Below are 17,820 nucleotides of genomic sequence, written 5' to 3' on the forward strand. Positions count from 1 at the left end.
TGACTTCCTCATGAGCTGTCTCTGTTCTCCTGCTCTCCAGCCTCACTTCTCACCACAACCCCTAGCTGGCCCTTTTGTCCTCTAGCCGCACAGACTGCTTTCAGTTCCTTGTGGCCTCTTGCTGCCAGGCCTCTGCTCCCTGCACTCCCTCTGCCTGGTGCTTGCTTCATCCACTCCCTGCACCTGCCTACCTCCAGCCTCTCCTTCAAGTCTCAGCGTGGACATCCCTTCCTCCAGAAAACATCCCCCTGACACTCACCTGGGCTGGCTACCCTCTCCTGTGCTCCAGCTCTGCCTCTGCATCCCTCTGCATGGCATCAATCCCCCTGTATCTCCATTGTCTGTCCATAATGGTAACAACCAGTACGGCCGTAGCTTCCTCATTTTTCCATTTCATCCTTCAAGTCACTAGAGGCTTTTTGGCAAAGAGTCTTCTGGCTCTCTCTTGACGATTTCTCCTAACCATGAAGAGTTTGAGAACCCAATTTTGGTCTTAGTCCAAACTTGGGGGAGCCATCTGCTTCTACAGCCCAGTGGGGAGAGGACTGTATGGCCTCGTTACCATCAGTCCATCTGCTGCTGCCATTGCTTCTCACTGCCACAAGGTGTCACTGTTGAACACGGCCTGGTACAGCCTGGCACTGATGCTTTTCCTCTTTGCCAGGTACAGTGATGTCACACCCCTAGAAAGGTGCTCTGTACTTGGACTCCCAAGCTCACCGTTCTTAGTGCTCTGCTCTTTCAGTTCCCATACTCTGCCATTCTACCATCTGGTTGTGGGAGCACCACACCAGAGCTAGTTCCAGTGTCAGTGTCAGTGAGACAGAACCATGTCCCTCTTCTCTCACCAAGGATCTCCCCTCACCCCAGGCCAGGGAGCTTTTCTTTGCTAAACCTCCAAAACACAGAGCACCAGGTTGGACTCCCTGTCCCTGAACAGTAATCCTGGCTGCCTCAGAGACCCCAAGGTGTTTTGCCCCACTTAGTGGGACCCATCAGAGGAGTCCCAGGTGCCCATCAATTCAGGGGTGGAATCTTCTGAGTTCCAAGGTGGTTTCTCTGGCACATCTCACCCATGGAAGGAGAGGAAGAATAAGAAAATACAGGCTGAATCTCTAGGAAAGCATCTTACTTTATGTCAGTTCTTTGTGGGCAGGGACCACGTGTGATTCACATCAGGGTCCCCAGAGCCCATCCAGGCCTGGTGCAGAGATCACTGGTGAGTGTTTAGGGGATGATAAAGAGGTGGCAAGAAAGCGAGAGGGGTGGCATGAGAAGCCCTTGTCCTAGGCCCTCTGCTCTGGGGACCCCAAGTGTAGGGGACCAACTCAGCTCTTACAGCAGAATGATGGATTCAAATTGCTGCCCCCATCCCCCATGTACCCATCTCTCCACAGGTCAGACTTGTCCTAGGCCAGGAGGAGCTGAGGCTGCAGACCCTGGCAGAGACGCTGCTGAGCGACTCCGTCCTCCACACCGTGGGGCTGACTGTGTCAGACAACTGGGCCTCGTTGTCAGTTGATGGGCTCCTGAACGCCTCAGCCCCAGTCGCAGGAGGCCCCCTGGAGGTCCCCTATGGGCTCTTCATAGGGGGTACTGGGAGCCTTGGCCTGCCCTACCTAAGGGGAGCCAGCCGACCCCTGAGGGGTTGCCTCCATGCAGCCACCCTCAACGGCCGCAGCCTCCTCCGGCCACTAACCGCAGACGTGCATGAAGGCTGTGCTGAGGAGTTTTCTGCCAGTGATGACGTGGCCCTGGGCTTCTCTGGGCCCCACTCGCTGGCTGCCTTCCCTGCCTGGGGCACCCAGGATGAAGGCACCCTGGAGTTTACACTCACCACACGGAGCCGACAAGCACCCCTGGCTTTCCAGGCAGGGGGCCGGCGTGGGGACTTCATCTATGTGGACATATTTGAGGGCCACCTGCGGGCTGTGATTGAGAAGGGCCAGGGTACTGTGTTACTCCACAACAGTATGCATGTAGCCGATGGGCAGCCCCATGAGGTCAGTGTCCACGTGGATACCAACCGGCTGGAAATATCTGTGGACCAGTACCCGACACGTACTTCCAACCGTGGGGTCCTCAGCTACCTGGAGCCACGCGGCAGTCTCCTCCTCGGGGGGCTGGACACAGAGGCCTCTCGCCACCTCCAGGAACACCGCCTGGGCCTGGCACCAGGAGCTGCCAACATCTCCCTACTGGGCTGCATGGAAGACCTCAGCGTCAATGGCCAGAGGCAGGGGCTCCGGGAAGCCTTGCTGACTCGCAACATGGCAGCTGGCTGCAGGCTTGAGGAGGACGAGTACGAGGAGGATGCCTATGGGCCATATGAAGCTTTCTCCACCCTGGCGCCTGAGGCTTGGCCGGCCATGGAGCTGCCTGAGCCCTGCATGCCAGAACCAGGACTGCCTCCTGTCTTCGCCAACTTCACCCAACTGCTGACCATCAGCCCGCTGGTGGTGGCCGAAGGTGGCGCAGCCTGGCTCGAGTGGCGGCACGTGCAGCCCACGCTGGACCTGAGCGAGGCGGAGCTGCGCAAATCCCAGGTGCTGTTCAGCGTGAGCCACGGGGCACGCCATGGTGAGCTAGAGCTAGACATCCCGGGCGCCCAGGCGCGGAAGATGTTTACCCTCCTGGACGTGGTGAACCACAAGGCCCGCTTTGTCCACGATGGCTCTGAGGACACCTCCGACCAGCTGGTGCTGGAGGTGTCGGTGACCGCTCGGGGGCCTGTGCCCTCCTGCCTTCGGAGGGGCCAGACTTACCTTCTGCCTGTCCAGGTCAACCCTGTCAATGACCCGCCCCGTGTCATCTTCCCGCACGGCAGCGTCATGGTGATCCTGGAACACACTCAGAAGCCACTGGGGCCTGAGGTGTTCCAGGCCTACGACCCAGACTCGGCCTGCGAGGGCCTCACCTTCCAGCTGCTCGGCGCGGCCGGCGGCCTCCCAGTGGAGCGCCGAGACCAGCCCGGGGAGCCAGCGACCGAGTTCTCCTGCCGGGAGCTGGAGGCGGGCAGCCTCGTCTACATCCACCGTGGGGGCCCCACGCGGGACCTAACGTTCCGGGTTAGCGACGGGCTGCAGGCCAGCCCCCCAGCCACGCTGAAGGTGGTGGCTGTCCGGCCAGCCATTCAGGTCCGCCACAACACAGGGCTGCGCCTGGCCCAGGGCTCCGCTGCACCTGTCTTGCCCGCCAACCTGTCGGTGGAGACCAATGCTGTGGGGCAGGATGTGAGCGTGCTCTTCCGAGTCACCGGGGCCCTGCAGTTTGGGGAGCTGCAGAAGCAGGGGGCCGGCGGGGCGGAGGGTGCCGAGTGGCGGGCCACACAGGCGTTCCACCAGCGAGATGTGGAGCAGGGCCGCGTGAGGTACCTGAGCACTGACCCGGAGCACCACACCGAGGACACTGTGGAGAACCTGGCCTTGGAGGTGCAGGTGGGCCAGGAGACCCTGAGCAATCTGTCCTTCCCCGTGACGGTCCAGAGAGCCACAGTGTGGCTGCTGCGGCTAGAACCGCTACACACTCAGAACACCCGGCAGGAGGCCCTCACCACAGCCCACCTGGAGGCCACCCTGGAGGAGGTGGGCCCGAGCCCCACCCTCTTCCACTATGAGGTGGTTCAGGCCCCCAAGAAGGGTAATCTTCGGCTACAGGGCACGCGGCTGTCAGACGGTCAGGGCTTCACCCAGGATGACCTGCAGGCTGGTCGGGTAACCTATGGGGCCACAGCACGTGCCTCAGAGACAGTCGAGGACGTCTTCCGTTTCCGTGTCACAGCTCCACCACATTTCTCCCCACTCTACACCTTCCCCATCCACATCAGGGGTGACCCAGATGCTCCCGTCCTCACCAACGTCCTCCTCTCGGTGCCTGAGGGCGGCGAGGGCATCCTCTCTGCTGACCACCTCTTTGTCAAGAGTCTCAACAGTGCCAGCTACCTCTATGAGGTCATGGAGCGGCCCCGCCATGGGAGGCTGGCATGGCGGGGGTCACAGGACAAGGCCATCATGGTGACATCCTTCACCAATGAAGACCTGCTGCATGGCCAGCTGGTCTACCAGCATGACGACTCGGAGACCACAGAAGATGACATCCCATTTGTGGCTACCCGCCAGGGCGAAGGCAGTGGTGGCATGGCCTGGGAGGAGGTACGAGGCGTCTTCCGTGTGGCCATCCAGCCCGTGAATGACCACGCCCCCGTGCAGACTATTAACCGTGTCTTCCACGTAGCCCGGGGTGGGTCGCGGCTGCTGACTACAGACGACGTGGCCTTCAGCGATGCCGACTCAGGCTTTGCTGATGCTCAGCTGGTGCTGACCCGCAAGGACCTCCTCTTCGGCAGCATTGTGGCTGTGGATGAGCCCACGCGGCCCATCTACCGCTTCACCCAGGAGGACCTCAGGAAGAGGCGAGTCCTCTTCGTGCACTCAGGGGCTGACCGTGGCTGGATCCAGCTACAGGTGTCCGACGGGCAGCACCAGGCCACCGCACTGCTCGAAGTGCAGGCCTCAGAGCCCTACCTCCGTGTGGCCAATGGCTCCAACCTAGTGGTCCCTCAGGGAGGCCAGAGCACCATCGACACAGCTGTGCTCCACCTGGACACCAACCTAGACATTCGCAATGGGGATGAGGTCCACTACCATGTCACGGCCGGCCCACGCTGGGGACAGCTGCTCCGGGCCGGCCAGCCTGCCACAGCCTTCTCCCAGCAGGACCTAGTGGATGGGGCCATTCTCTACAGCCACAATGGCAGCCTCAGCCCCCGTGATACCCTCGCCTTCTCCGTGGAGGCAGGGCCTGTGCACACAGATGCCACCCTACAAGTGACCATTGCCCTGGAAGGTCCACTGGCCCCCCTGCACCTGGTCCAGCACAAAAAGATCTATGTTTTCCAGGGGGAGGCAGCTGAGATCAGAAGGGACCAGCTGGAGGTAAAGGGCTGGGGTGTGAGCAGGGTCACGGGCCAGATGAAGGGGGCCTTTCCCTCCAGCCTTCATGCTGTGCGTGCTTGGACATTTTGGGCTGTGCCTGTGGTGACTCCTGGGTCAGGTGTGAGCACGTGCCTTAGGCGTGCACCTGTACATGTGTGTGTTGTGTGCCTGAGGGTTTCTGGGGAGTCTTGTACGTATAACTGCCTGTGAGTGGCGCGTGCCTCCACATATCTTGTGTATGTGTGTACATGCTGTGACTAATCGTGCAGATTCCTAGGCCCCACCCAGACAACAGACTATCTGAAGTGGAGCCTGAGAATCTGTATTTTAATAACGATAAGTTCTCTGGAGGGTTTTCATGGGTACAGACTTTGAGGACTATAGGCCTTGGAGCTTGGCTGCCCCTGCAGATTCCCATGCGTTCAGCTCTTTTTCCAGACTTTAGACCAGGACTCAGGGTCTGGAGAGGGCTACTGACCCCCCAGGAACCTCACAGAGCAACTACAGGCTGTCCAGCAGGCCTACTGACTTGCTGTGTGACCTCAACAAGTCCCTTGCCCTCTCTGGGCCTTATTCTCCTCACTGCCAATTTCTGAGCCTCTTGTGGTTCTGGCTGTGGACTTTTGGGCAGACTGTGACTAAACATGTCTCGCATCAGGAAGGCTTCGCCCTGCAGGAGGCAGCATTTGAGTTAGGCTTAGAAGAGTCTGGGGTTTCAATAGCAGAGAAGTGGGGACAGTATTCCAGACAGAGGGAGCAGTTCAGGCAAAGGCACAGAATCAGGAATGTGAGTTTGGGGGCAGTGTGTAGCCCTTTGTGGCTGGACCATCAGGTGAGGGGGCACCCAGTGGCCCTTGGACTGGACCTGGGTCTGCCAGCTCCATAGAGCCTAGAGTCTAGGAGTCTGTGCCTCTAAGAGGGATAGGGCACCCTCTGGTGGTGAAGGATGGCAATTGCGGGGGCATTCTCTGTGTGTATGTGCGCATGCGTGTGTAGGTGTAGGACGTACATGTGTGTCTCTGTCCACACATCAGTGTGTGGTGAGATTGTATGTCTGTGTCACTGACTCTGAGGATTTGTGATTATGTGTTCTGAGGGAATGTGTGTCTCAGAGGCCAGGACAGCCTTCCTCTGTGACCCCCGTGAGTACCTGTGACCCTCTGTTAACCAGGCAGCCCAGGAGGCAGTGCTGCCGGCAGACATTGTGTTCTCGGTGAAGACCCCACCAAGTGCTGGCTATCTGGTGACATTGTCTCACGGCACCACGGCAGCCGAGGCACCCAGCCTGGACCCCGTGCAGAGCTTCTCTCAGGAGGCAGTGGATGAGGGCAGAGTCCTGTACCTGCACTCCCGCCCAGAGGCCTGGAGTGATACCTTCTCCCTGGATGTGGCCTCAGGCCTAGGTACCCCCCTCGAGGGAGTCCTCATGGAGCTGGAGGTGCTGCCTGCTGCCATCCCACTGGAGGCACAGAACTTCAGCGTCCCCGAGGGCGGCACCCGCACCCTGGCCCCCCCGCTGCTCCGCATCATTGGGCCCTACTTCCCCACACTGCCAGGCCTCAACCTGCAAGTGCTTGAGCCACCCCAGCATGGGGCCCTGCAGAGAGAGGAAGGACCTCAAGACAGGACCCTTGGCACCTTCTCCTGGAGAGAGGTATGACTGTCAGGGAGGCCCTGGGGTTTCAGCCCAGCTCTGGGGGCAGAGTAGGGGGAGCCCCAGGGCCTCCCAGTCTGGGGGTATGTACTTAGAGGAGGCATGGAGCCCACGTTTATGGAGCACCTCTGCTTTAGATACCTCATCTCATTCCTTCTTCACTGGGCAGACAGAAATGATTGTCCCTATCTCCTTCACCCCTTCCTTCCTTCACTCGGGGAGAAATGATTGTCCTCATTTCCAGAGGAGTCAGTTTCCTCCCGCACCCAAAGGCAGGTCATGAAGACCCACGGTGAGTCTCAGGCCTGCTGAGGCCTGACCTGCAGCCCTGGGCCTGCCCACAGGTGGAACAGCAGCTGATCCGCTATGTGCATGATGGGAGCGAGACACTGACAGACAGCTTTGTCCTGGTAGCCAATGCCTCGGAAATAGGCCGCCAGAGCCATCCTGTGGCCTTCACCATCACCATCCTGCCTGTCAACGACCAACCCCCCATCCTCACCACAAACACAGGCCTGCAGGTAAGCGCATTCTAGGACCACCTCCCACCTCTTCTCCCAGAGAGAGGCCCAGCACATATCTCCCCCGAGCCTCAGTTTCCTCCTCTGTAACATGGGGGCACTGCCACGTGCCTCACTAGGTTTTTGGGAAGAGAGAAGAGCTATTATACTGAAAATAGAACACAGGTGTGAGGCTTTGTTATTGGACACTTATAAGTGCAGTAGGCAGCCTTGTGAATGGCCACACTTGGCCCTGCTCTTCCCTGACTCACCCTCAGCAGGAGGCTTTTTCTATAGCTCAGGACCAGAACTCATGAAGAAAGTTTTCAAGCCTTTAAGAGTGGACTCCAGGTGGGGAACAGTTAAGCTTCCCACTTCCTCCCCCAGAAAGTGAAGGCCACAGACTGGATCCCCAAGCCCCTGCCCCTTATACCACTGCAGAGCAGCAGTGCCCCCATTCAGCAGAGGTGGAGGTTGAGACCCAGATAGAGGTGACAGAACTTCTTCACGGTCACAAAAGTAGTTACTGGTATAACAGTAAGGGTGTGGCTTGACCGAGGCCACACAGCAAGATAGCAGATGGGCAGGACCTTGAACGCTGACTTCTTGGGTGTGCACTCTAGGTCAGCAGGAGCCATGGAAGGCTTCACAAGGGGGCTGATTTGGGCTGTCTGTGACATGGGGCGCTAGGCATCTTTGGTGGTATAGGATGTGCCTGTGGGAAGCAGCTCAGTGGTGGAGAGGCCTATGGAGGGTACAGGCTAAGGGCTGCCCTGAGACCACAAGCGGGTGGTGCTGTGTGGCAGCTTGGCCACCAGGGGGTGCTATCCACCGTGTTTGTGCCAGAAGCCTCGCTAAAGCCCTGCCCGCGTAATTTGCAGCCCTCCTTCCAGACCTGCGGCTGGGGTCCTCCTGGGGCTCTGGGAGGGAGCCCAGGAATGCAAGAGGGCTGTTTTCCAGATATAGAATCCCTTCCCCAATACTGCCCACAAGTTGCTGACCCAGAAGGATGTATAATAGGACCCTGGGAACAGGATCCTGCCATGCTGGCAGGTGACAGGCCTGAGGGGATCTCCCTTTCACTCTGAGCATGGGAAGGGGCTGCTCACACCCAGGCATCCCTCACCCATCTGCTTGGGGCCCAGGCCTGCACTGGAAACACCTGGGCCCTCATCCCAGTGCTGCTTCCATGCTGCGGGACGACAGCCAGCCATCAGCCTCCAGCTCTCCATGCTTCATGCCCTCTTTCTCACCTGGAAGGGGAGACCATTTCTAAGTATCCTGGGCAGGCAAAACTCACGTTCCCCAGTGTGCCCAGCCCCTGCCCAAACTTGCTGTGGAGGGTCTGAAGGGAGACCCCTGCCCTGCCAGTGGGACAGGGCTGGATTAAGCAGCACTGTCTGTCAGGGTAGGTAGGGTCTCTGAGGGGTGAGAACCTGGTGAGGCTAAGAGCTGGGGGCTTCCTGAGGTAGGGGGACATGAGTTGGCCTTGAGGGACAGCAGGATTAGGGCAGATGGAAAGCAGGGAGCCTGGGTGTGGGGGCCCTGGGGTAACAGGGGAAGGTGAATGGGGTGGAGGGCCCTTTGTGCAGGGGGCCCAGAAAGGCATAGGCCTCGATGCCAGCTGAGGGCCTGAGCTACAGTGCTCTCAGAGCCCCGATGGTGGCCCCATGACCGGGGAGGAATAAGGAAGGTAAGCTTGGTAGGGGCAGAACCTTCACAGTCCTGTGTCCCCAGATGTGGGAGGGGGCCACTGTGCCCATCCCTACGGAGGCCCTTAGGGGCACAGACAACGACTCAGGGCCTGAGGACCTGGTCTACACCATCGAGCGGCCCAGCAATGGACGGGTAGTGCTGCAGGCAGCGCCAGGCACTGAGATCCACAGCTTCACACAGGCCCAGCTGGATGGCAGGCTCGTGCTGTTCTCACACAGAGGTGGGTGCTGAGAGGTGGGGATGCTCTGAGGATGGGGCGCCAGCATGGGCCTGCGAGACCCAACTCCACTCCTGTCCTCAGGAGCCCTGGACGGAGGTTTCCACTTCAGCCTCTCCGATGGCGAGCACACTTCCCATGGACACTTCTTCCACGTGGTGGCCCAGAAGCAACTGCTCCTCTCACTGGAGGGCAGCCGGACCCTGACCATCTGCCCAGGTGGGTCTGCCAAATGTGGGTGGCATGCCAGGGTCATGCCACCCCTCTAGCAGTGGCAGGCCTTGCCCTGGCTCCTGGCCAAAGGCTGACAGGCCCCTTTTGCCTCTCGCAGGGTCCATCCAGCCGCTCAGCAGCCAGAGCCTGAGAGCCAGCTCCAGCGCAGGCACCGACCCCCACCACCTTCTCTACCGCGTGGTACAGGGCCCCCGGCTTGGCCGGCTGTTCCGTGCCCAGCAAGGCAGCACTGGGGAGGCCCTGGTGAACTTCACTCAGGCCGAGGTAAGGGCCCAACTCTCTACAGCCCCCGCTCAGACTCCCTCCAGCCTCAGGTGGCACACTCTGCCTATGGACACGAGTACCAACGTTGGCAGCAGGCACTCCCTGGGCCTGCCATGTTCCAGGCCCTGCATGCCTTGCCTTCCAGGAGCCACCAGGCTGGTAGGGCAAAAGGGGCTTAGTGTTACAAGGGGAGGGAGGAGAATGCAGGAGCCCAGAGCAGGGATTGGGTCCTGGGGCTTGGCTTCTAGAAGGAAGCTGCAGCAGGACCCTAGGGGCTGGAAAGGGTGCACTGTGTAGGGGACACTAGTACACCCGAGTGGCTGGTGAGGGGCACTGCTTGGTTCAGGGGCATGGAGTTAGATGAAGGCAGCTGTTGGGCCTACAGGCAGAGGTGTGAGCCTGGGGCTCAGCTCAGGGGCCAGCAAGAAGCAGAGGGGGTCCTGGCAGCAGATGAGTGGACAGAAGGCAGCTGAGGAGGTAGAGCTGAGAGTGAAGTTGCCGTCTGTCCATCATGGCATCTTTAGGGCATAGCTGTCCCAGAGCATACCAGAGGCCACCAGCAAAAGCTAGAACTCAGCCCTGGGAAGAGGCAGACTGCTAGCCTGCTGGGATCACAGAGCTCTCTGTGCTAACTGTGCCAGTGGGGCCGGCAGCCGTGACTTACATTAATGCCCCTTCTAAGTTCAGGAGGTGCCAGGGGGGCCAGGGTAGCCTTGGTTCTCCCCAAAGGCAGAGCAGGTGGGGAACTCTCAGGCATCAGGGAAGGAGGTGGCTTTAACGAGGTGGGAAAAGGTTGCTCGGGTCTCTCACATCAACCTCCCGCAGGCCTGGGTTCTCCATTCTCCAGGAGCCCTGGCTTCTGCTGTGGCCATTCCTGCCCTCTTCCTACAATGAAATATTCAGCAGGCTGTGGCTGCAGCAACTGCACCCTGAGTCCCTAGGAGCCTTTGTCATCAGATGCCCAGGAAGAGAGAGGGAACAGGACCAGGCCTCAGGGCCCCACCCGCACCTGACAGTGCTACACTGTCCCACACCCCAGCAATCTGAAGGATGAGATTGAGTGGCCACCAGGGGGCCAGGCTGGCAGTGCCACCCAGGGAAGCTGGGAGGGGCGGTGTGGCAGAGATACCTTCCCCACCTTGGAGAAGGGGGCAGGGCAGGACTGGGGAGTGTCTGACAGCACCACTGTCCAACAATACTCTGAGCTGGGTGGGGCAGGGATCAGGTGTCCCCATTTTGCAGATGAAGAAAATGAGGCTCACAGAGGTCAGGTGACTTTATTCAGAGCACATGGCTAGTAAGAGGCAAAACCAGGACTCTGCGTTCTGACTGCTAGTGCAAGAGTCCTCTCACCAGAGGACACTGCTTGCTCCCAGAGCTCAGGGACTCCTCCCCACCTTGTCGGGATTGCCTCACTCCCTACTGGACACCTCCCACCCACAGACACTCCTGTACCTAGGCATCCAGCCTCCCGCTCCCACTCCCAGGGGTCTCCATTTCCTTCCTGCCCACCCCTCAGCCTGCGTCAGAGGTTACAGCTGGTAGTCCTTGTGGGCCACATCTGGCCCACAGATGTGTTTTATTTGGCCTGCACAGTGCATTTAACATTTTTTAATTAATGGTCAACCTATAACCTTGGGGAGATGTCACCAAAAAACCTGATTTCCAGTTTCTTGAAAGGCCTGTGTTCCCTCTTACAACAATCAGCTGAGGAGCAGCCACCCGTCTCCACAGGGCTTTGCTCCCCCTTTAGACCAGGTCTGGCTCCCCCTTTAGAATGGGCAGTGCCCCCGGGTTCACCACAGCCCATTGCCCTGAGGGCCTCCGCACACTCAGACCACGCTCAGTGTCCATCTTACTATTGCACAAGTCTTGTTTTTCTGAGAGAAGGAACATAGTTCCCCGTGTCTCCTAAAAGGGGAAAACAAAAGATAAGCCAAGAGGACACATTGGAGTTAGAAGGGGGAGGGAACTTATTTCTTTATGGAAGTGAAGAATGTTCCTTAGTGTTTAACACGCAGACAGCCCTAGAGAAGAGCAGGTGACTGGAGTGGAGTTGCTGTAGAGGGAGTGGTAGGAGATGAGGTCGCAGGGGTAACCGGTCACAACGAGGTCTTCGTGGTCAAACAGTAAGCCATTGCACTATCTGAGCAAGGGTGACATAAACTTACTTACATTTTTAAAGGCTCATTCTGGCTTCTGTGTTAACAAACTGCCGGGGGGGAAGGGGCGGCGCTGAGGCTGGGACACAGTTAGGAGGCTATTGGCAATAATCCAGGCCAGAAATGATGGTATGTGAGATAAGGAGAGGAGTCAGCGATGACTCCAGAGTCTTTGGCCTGAGCCTGGAAGAACACAGCTGCCATCCTGTGCCGTGGGAAGACTGGGAGGCAGAGCAGGTCAGGAGTCTGTCTGGGGCAGGCTGAGTCTGACGTGGCCCTTGGACATCCACAAGGAGCTGCTAAGGAAGCAGGTGGATATATGAGTGCAGAGTTCGGGCGAGAGCAGTCCGGGCTGGAGATACAAATAGGGGTGTCACCAACATAGCTAGCATTTGAAGATGTGAGAGTGATCCAGGGCACATGGGGAGCACCTGTAGATAGAGAAGAGTCTCGAGGCCAAGCGTGGACTTTGGGGAGAACAGGGGGACCAACAAGAGAGTCTGTAAAGGAGAAACTAGAAAGGTAGGAGAAAAACCAAGAGAGCAGAACGTCCTGGAAGCCGGCTGGTGTGTTGAGGAAGGAGTGTTCAATTGTGTCAAATGCTGCTGAGCAGGCAAGCAGTATGAGGTTCAAGAACTGACCACGTAGGCCATTGGTGCCCTTGGCAACAGCAGTTTTGATGGCATCACAGGAACAAAAGCCTGGGTGGAGTGTGCTCAGGATAGCTTGGGGGGAGAGTATAGCCTATTCTTTTTGGAGTTTTGCTGCAAAGAAGAGCAAGAGAACTGGGGGGCAAATGGTAGAAAAAGTGAAGTTAGAAGTTTTTTAAGATGGCAGAATAGCATAGTTTTGTGACAATGGGAATGATCCATTTCGGGGGAAATTGACACCATAGGAGAAAGAAGGGAGGTGGTGGAAGTGGTTGAGAGAAGGTGGAGTATTACTCTCTCCAGAGGTTCAGAGAAATGAGGTGATTTGTTCAAAGCGGGAGAGCTGGGATTTGACATGTCATCTGGCTCCAGGACTCAGCGCTTCACTGCTCACGATTGCCTAATGGCGACCCACTGAGCTAGTGAGGGAGAGCGCCGTCACAGACACAGTGATAGGCCTAGCCAGGGAAGCCGAAAGTGAGGCTGGGCACTGAGGGGCTGGCAGGGAGACCGCAACGCCCAGTGCCGGTGCCAGCCTGGGAGGGAGCTCCTGGGCACCATAGGCTGGACCTTCTTCTCCTCCAACCATGGGGTGTCCCCACAGGTATACGCTGGGAATGTTCTGTATGAGCACGAGATGCCCCCTGAGCCCTTCTGGGAGGCCCATGATGCCCTGGAGCTCCTGCTGTCCTCGCCTCCTGCCCCCGATGTGGCCGCCACTCTTGCTGTAGCTGTATCTTTCGAGGCTGCCTGTCCTCAGCACCCCAGCCGCCTCTGGAGGAACAAAGGTGAACAACATCATGGCTGGCAAAGTTGAGGGGACACTGGGAGAGGCCCACAGAGGAGGGGACACAAGGCCAGGGTCAGCAGCTCGTGCCAGCTCCCAGGACCTGGGAAGTTATAGGAAGGGTGGGCAGGTGGGGAGCCCTTGAGATCAGAAGGCAGACATGGTCCTTGTCCTCCTGGGGACTCTGACCCTCATTCTGGGGTACTTGGTCTGAGGGAGGAGGCACAACCTTGCCCCAAGGGCCTGGTCTTGGGGTCCATGGCTCTTCCCTCAGTGGACTGGACCTTCATAGTCTATGTCCCACCCCTAGGTCTCTGGGTCCCCGAAGGCCAGCGGGCTGAGATCACCACAGCTGCCCTCGACGCCTCCAACCTCCTGGCCAGCGTTCTCTCACCGCAGCGCCCAGAACACGACGTGCTTTTCCAGATCACACAGTTCCCCACCCGGGGCCAGCTGTTGGTGTCCGAGGAGCCCCTCCATGCCGGGCGGCCCCACTTCCTGCAGTCCGAGCTGGCTGCAGGGCAGCTGGTGTACGCCCATGGAGGTGGGGGCACCCAGCAGGATGGCTTCCGCTTCCGTGCCCACCTCCAAGGGCCAGCAGGGGCCTCAGTGGCGGGACCCCAAACCTCAGAGGCCTTTGCCATCACAGTACGGGATGTGAATGAGCGGCCACCTCAGCTGCAGGCCTCCGTCCCGCTCCGGCTCACCCGTGGCTCCCGCATCCCCATCTCCCGGGCCCAGCTGAATGTGGTTGACCCAGACTCGGCTCCCGGGGAAATTGAGTACGAGGTACAGCGGGCACCCCACAACGGCTTCCTGAGCCTGGCAGGGGCCAGCCCAGGGCCTGTGACCCACTTCACGCAGGCTGATGTGGACGCCGGGCGGCTGGCCTTTGTGGCCAATGGGAGCAGTGTGGCAGGCATCTTCCAGCTGAGCGTGTCTGATGGGGCCAGCCCACCCCTGCCCATGTCCCTGGCTGTGGATGTCTTGCCATCTGCCATTGAGGTGCAACTGCAGGCACCCCTAGAGGTGCCCCAAGCTTTAGGGCGCTCCTCACTGAGCCGGCAGCAACTCCAGGTAGTTTCAGATCGGGAGGAGCCTGACGCAGCATACCGCCTCACTCAGGGGCCCCAGTACGGGCATCTCCTGGTGGGTGGGCGGCCTGCCACAGCCTTCAGCCAGCTCCAGGTAGACCAGGGGGAGGTGGTCTTTGCTTTCACCAACTTCTCCTCCTCTCGTGACCACTTCAGCATCCTGGCACTTGCCAGGGGTGCCAACGCGTCAGCCACAGTAAACGTCACCGTGAGGGCTCTGCTGCATGTGTGGGCAGGAGGGCCATGGCCCCAGGGTGCCACCTTGCGCCTGGACTCCACTGTCCTAGATGCAGCCGAGCTGGCCAACCGCACAGGCAGTATGCCCCGTTTCCGGCTCCTGGCGGGACCCCAGCACGGCCGTGTGGTCCGCATGCCCCAGGCCAGGACGGAGCCCAGGGGCAGCCAGCTTGTGGAGCAGTTCACTCAGCAGGACCTTGAGGATGGAAGGCTGGGGCTGGAGGTGGGCAGGCCAGAGGGTATGTCCCCCACCCCCACAGGGGATAGTCTCACTCTGGAACTGTGGGCCCAGGGTGTCCCGCCTGCTGTGGCCTCACTGGACTTTGCCACTGAGCCTTACAATGCAGCCCGGCCCTACAGTGTGGCCCTGCTCAGTCTCCCTGAGGCTGTTCGGACAGAAGCAGGGGAGCCAGAGAGTGTCACCCCCACGGGCGAGCCTCCAGCAGCCTCCAGCCCCATGCCCACCATGGCTAGTGGGGGCTTCCTGGGCTTTCTTGAAGCCAACATGTTCAGCATCATCATCCCCGTGTGCCTGGTCCTCCTGCTCCTGGCGCTCATCTTGCCCCTGCTCTTCTACCTCCGCAAACGCAACAAGACAGGCAAACACAACGTCCAGGTGCTGACTGCTAAGCCCCGCAATGGCCTGGCTGGCGACACTGAGACCTTCCGCAAGGTAGAGCCAGGCCAGGCCATCCCACTCACAGCCGTGTCTGGCCAGGGGCCCCCACCAGGGGGCCAGCCTGACCCAGAGCTTCTTCAGTTCTGCCGGACACAAAACCCTGCCCTTAAGAACGGCCAGTACTGGGTGTGAGGCCTGGTCTGGGCCCAGATGCTGCTCAGGCCAGGGACAGGCTTGCTCAGGCCCCAGCCCCATTGCTCCCATGCCCTGGTGCTGTCTGAGTGTCCCCAGAGCCAGGGAGACCTGGGGACACTAGGGACGGAAGGTGCTGGGAGGAAGTCCAGGGGTCCAGGACAGAGCGGAGTGAAGAGCTGGAATCTCGCCAGCTCCCTCCATGCCTAGAGAACTGCAAGGCGCCCAAGGCCAGAGGCAAGCTCGGAGTTGGGGCCCTGCCCTGGAGCTAGCTTGGGCTGTGAAAACCAGAGCAGCCTCCTAGATGGGTCAGGACTCTGGGTCCTGGGTCTCTGACCTTGGGTAAGTCACACCTGACCCAGCCTGCTGAGAAGGCAAGGAGAAGTGAGGGCAGGGAGGGGCACATGGGGATTCCTGGCTTTTCCACTCCAAGCCAGGCCTCCCCTCATCTCTGCCCCAGGGCTGAGAGGAAAACTTTTTCCCCTGGTCCTTTAGGAAGATGGTATTCCCTGGAGCAGAGGGCAGGAGGAGAGAGCCCCTCCACTCTCTAGAAGGCACAAGCCAGTAGAATAATATATTCAGGGTACAAGGTGGGGGGTTGCTCTGGAGATGGGCTTATTTAAGGGGAATTGTAAGGAAGCTGTTTAACATGGTGCTGAGCTAGCCCCAACTAATGGAGCCCGTGCGGGCATGGGATAGAGGAGGGTCTGAGGCCAGTTCATTCCCAGGCCCCATTTTGATGGGCTGAAGGTAGGCAAGCATGGGTCTGTGGCCCAGGAGCCGACAGGGCTGGGCAACATGCAGGGTCTCGGGCCAAGGGCCACTGCAGGGCCTGTGCTCCCAAAGGACTGGGGGGTGGGCATCTGGGGGACTCGGCTCCATGGGGCCTGGATAAACGGTGCTTCAGAGGTTCTGGACAGCTGTGTGTTGTTTGTCTGACCATGTACTGGGCCCTCATCCACATCGGGCTGAACTCCCCTGGGGCAGGCCATCCCGCCGGGCCTCAGCCAACAGGGTAAACGGGGCAATGCAAGCCATGAATTTCCATCTCCTGGGGCCTTCCAAATCTCCTCTACCCACACCTGTGTGGGCAGGTTGGCCAGGCTGTGGAACATAGGCTAGGCCCTCTCCAAGGAGCTTAAAGGAAAAAATGAAACCAAGAGATATTTGGTGTCCCAGGTCAAGATTTCTTTTTTTTTTTTTTTTAGTTTTATTTCTTTGCTTTTTTTTTTTTTTTTTAAGATTTTATTTTCTCCTTTTTCTCCCCAAAGCCCCCCAGTACATAGTTGCATACTCTTCGTTGTGTGTCCTTCCAGTTGTGGCATGTGGGACGCCGCCTCAGCGTGGCTTAATGAGCAGTGCCATGTCCGCGCCCAGGATTCGAACCAACGAAACACTGGGCCACCTGCAGTGGAGCGCGCGAACTCAACCACTCGGCCACCGGGCCAGCCCCCCAGGTCAAGATTTCTTAGGCTGAGTTTTGGCTTCCACAGCCCTGTCCCTTGCCATCTACCTCTCAAAAGGTTGGAGCAGCAAAGGTGAGGAGGCTGAGGGCGACTTGGGGATCCCAAGGCTGGGACTTGGTGTTGACAGGGAGGCTGAAGGGGATTGCCACAGATGCCTCCCCTCAGCTCCCTGGGGATTGTCACAAGGAAGATTTCTGCTGGTCTCCACCCTTCCAACAAGAGGACCCAGGGTGCTCCTGTTCAAAGGCAGAGTGAGCAGCAAGAATTCTGAAAAGCCCGCTATCCCTGCACATGGCCCAGAGTCCATCATTTGGATAGAGATGGGTTTGAGACCGAGCATCTCCAGAAGGCCCTCTATGAGTTATTGAGGAGCTGCCATACTCTAGCCCCTCCCCTTTTGAGGGTCTCCCAGGGTCAGGGGCGGTGGAGACAGATTCTGGGTCCCAGGGGATACCTTGGGCCCTGGGAATAGGTTGACATCCTCAGAAGAAAGCAGCATGAGAGGTGTCTGAGCTTTGGAGGGAGGCGGAGTGGACAGGATCCTGAGCACAGCCACATTGGGGGTGGAGAGCCCCAGCTAGCCTTTGGCAGCTGACCTGGGCCTAGGGACCAGAGTCGCCTCTTTTCTGTGCCTCAACATCTGTCACATCTAAGCCAGGAACTAGGGCAAGAGAGAAGATTCCCTCCTCCCCACCATGCTTCCCCTGGCCCACCCCTCCCCGATGCCCTCTACGTCTCAGGATCCAGCCTCCTACATCCTCCTTCACTCTCTCACAAGCTCCCGGCAGGAAACCCAGAATCCCGCTGAAAGGGCCCCCAGAGGACCAAGAGGGGACTGAGAACCAGAGAGGGGAAGAGGCTTGCCCAGAGTCACATAGCAAAGCAGCAGTCGAGCGGACCAGACCGCTGAGGCCCAGCCTGCTCTTGTTGCCACAGTGAAAAGCCGCCTCACAAGGTGGGAGGCCAGGGCCAGAGGTGGGAACAGTCCCGGCCTCGACTCCTTTCATGAGCCTGGTCTCTCCAGCACCTCCAGACCAGCCTCATACAGGGGCCCTGCCAAAGTGTCTCCAGGCCACACCTTACACTCTGCCCTG

At 59.0% G+C, this 17,820-nt stretch overlaps 1 protein-coding gene across 2 annotated transcripts in view; it reads left to right on the forward strand.

The window, feature by feature from the left end:
• The window catches only part of CSPG4 (chondroitin sulfate proteoglycan 4), a 35,392-nt gene extending 19,215 nt beyond the window's left edge, over positions 1-16,177 (forward strand). For both annotated transcript variants that reach the window (XM_005602901.4, XM_070233190.1), the window contains 8 exons: positions 1,398-4,934; positions 6,106-6,588; positions 6,933-7,109; positions 8,826-9,024; positions 9,106-9,240; positions 9,353-9,519; positions 12,936-13,119; positions 13,429-16,177. In XM_005602901.4, the coding sequence (XP_005602958.2) occupies positions 1,398-4,934; positions 6,106-6,588; positions 6,933-7,109; positions 8,826-9,024; positions 9,106-9,240; positions 9,353-9,519; positions 12,936-13,119; positions 13,429-15,260 (6,714 nt within the window). In that variant the 3' untranslated portion in view covers positions 15,261-16,177. The remainder of the gene's footprint in view (positions 1-1,397; positions 4,935-6,105; positions 6,589-6,932; positions 7,110-8,825; positions 9,025-9,105; positions 9,241-9,352; positions 9,520-12,935; positions 13,120-13,428) is intronic.
• Positions 16,178-17,820: the final 1,643 nt, after the last annotated feature.

The sequence above is a fragment of the Equus caballus genome, chromosome 1 (genome assembly GCF_041296265.1).
Source record: "Equus caballus isolate H_3958 breed thoroughbred chromosome 1, TB-T2T, whole genome shotgun sequence".
Lineage (NCBI taxonomy): Eukaryota > Metazoa > Chordata > Mammalia > Perissodactyla > Equidae > Equus > Equus caballus.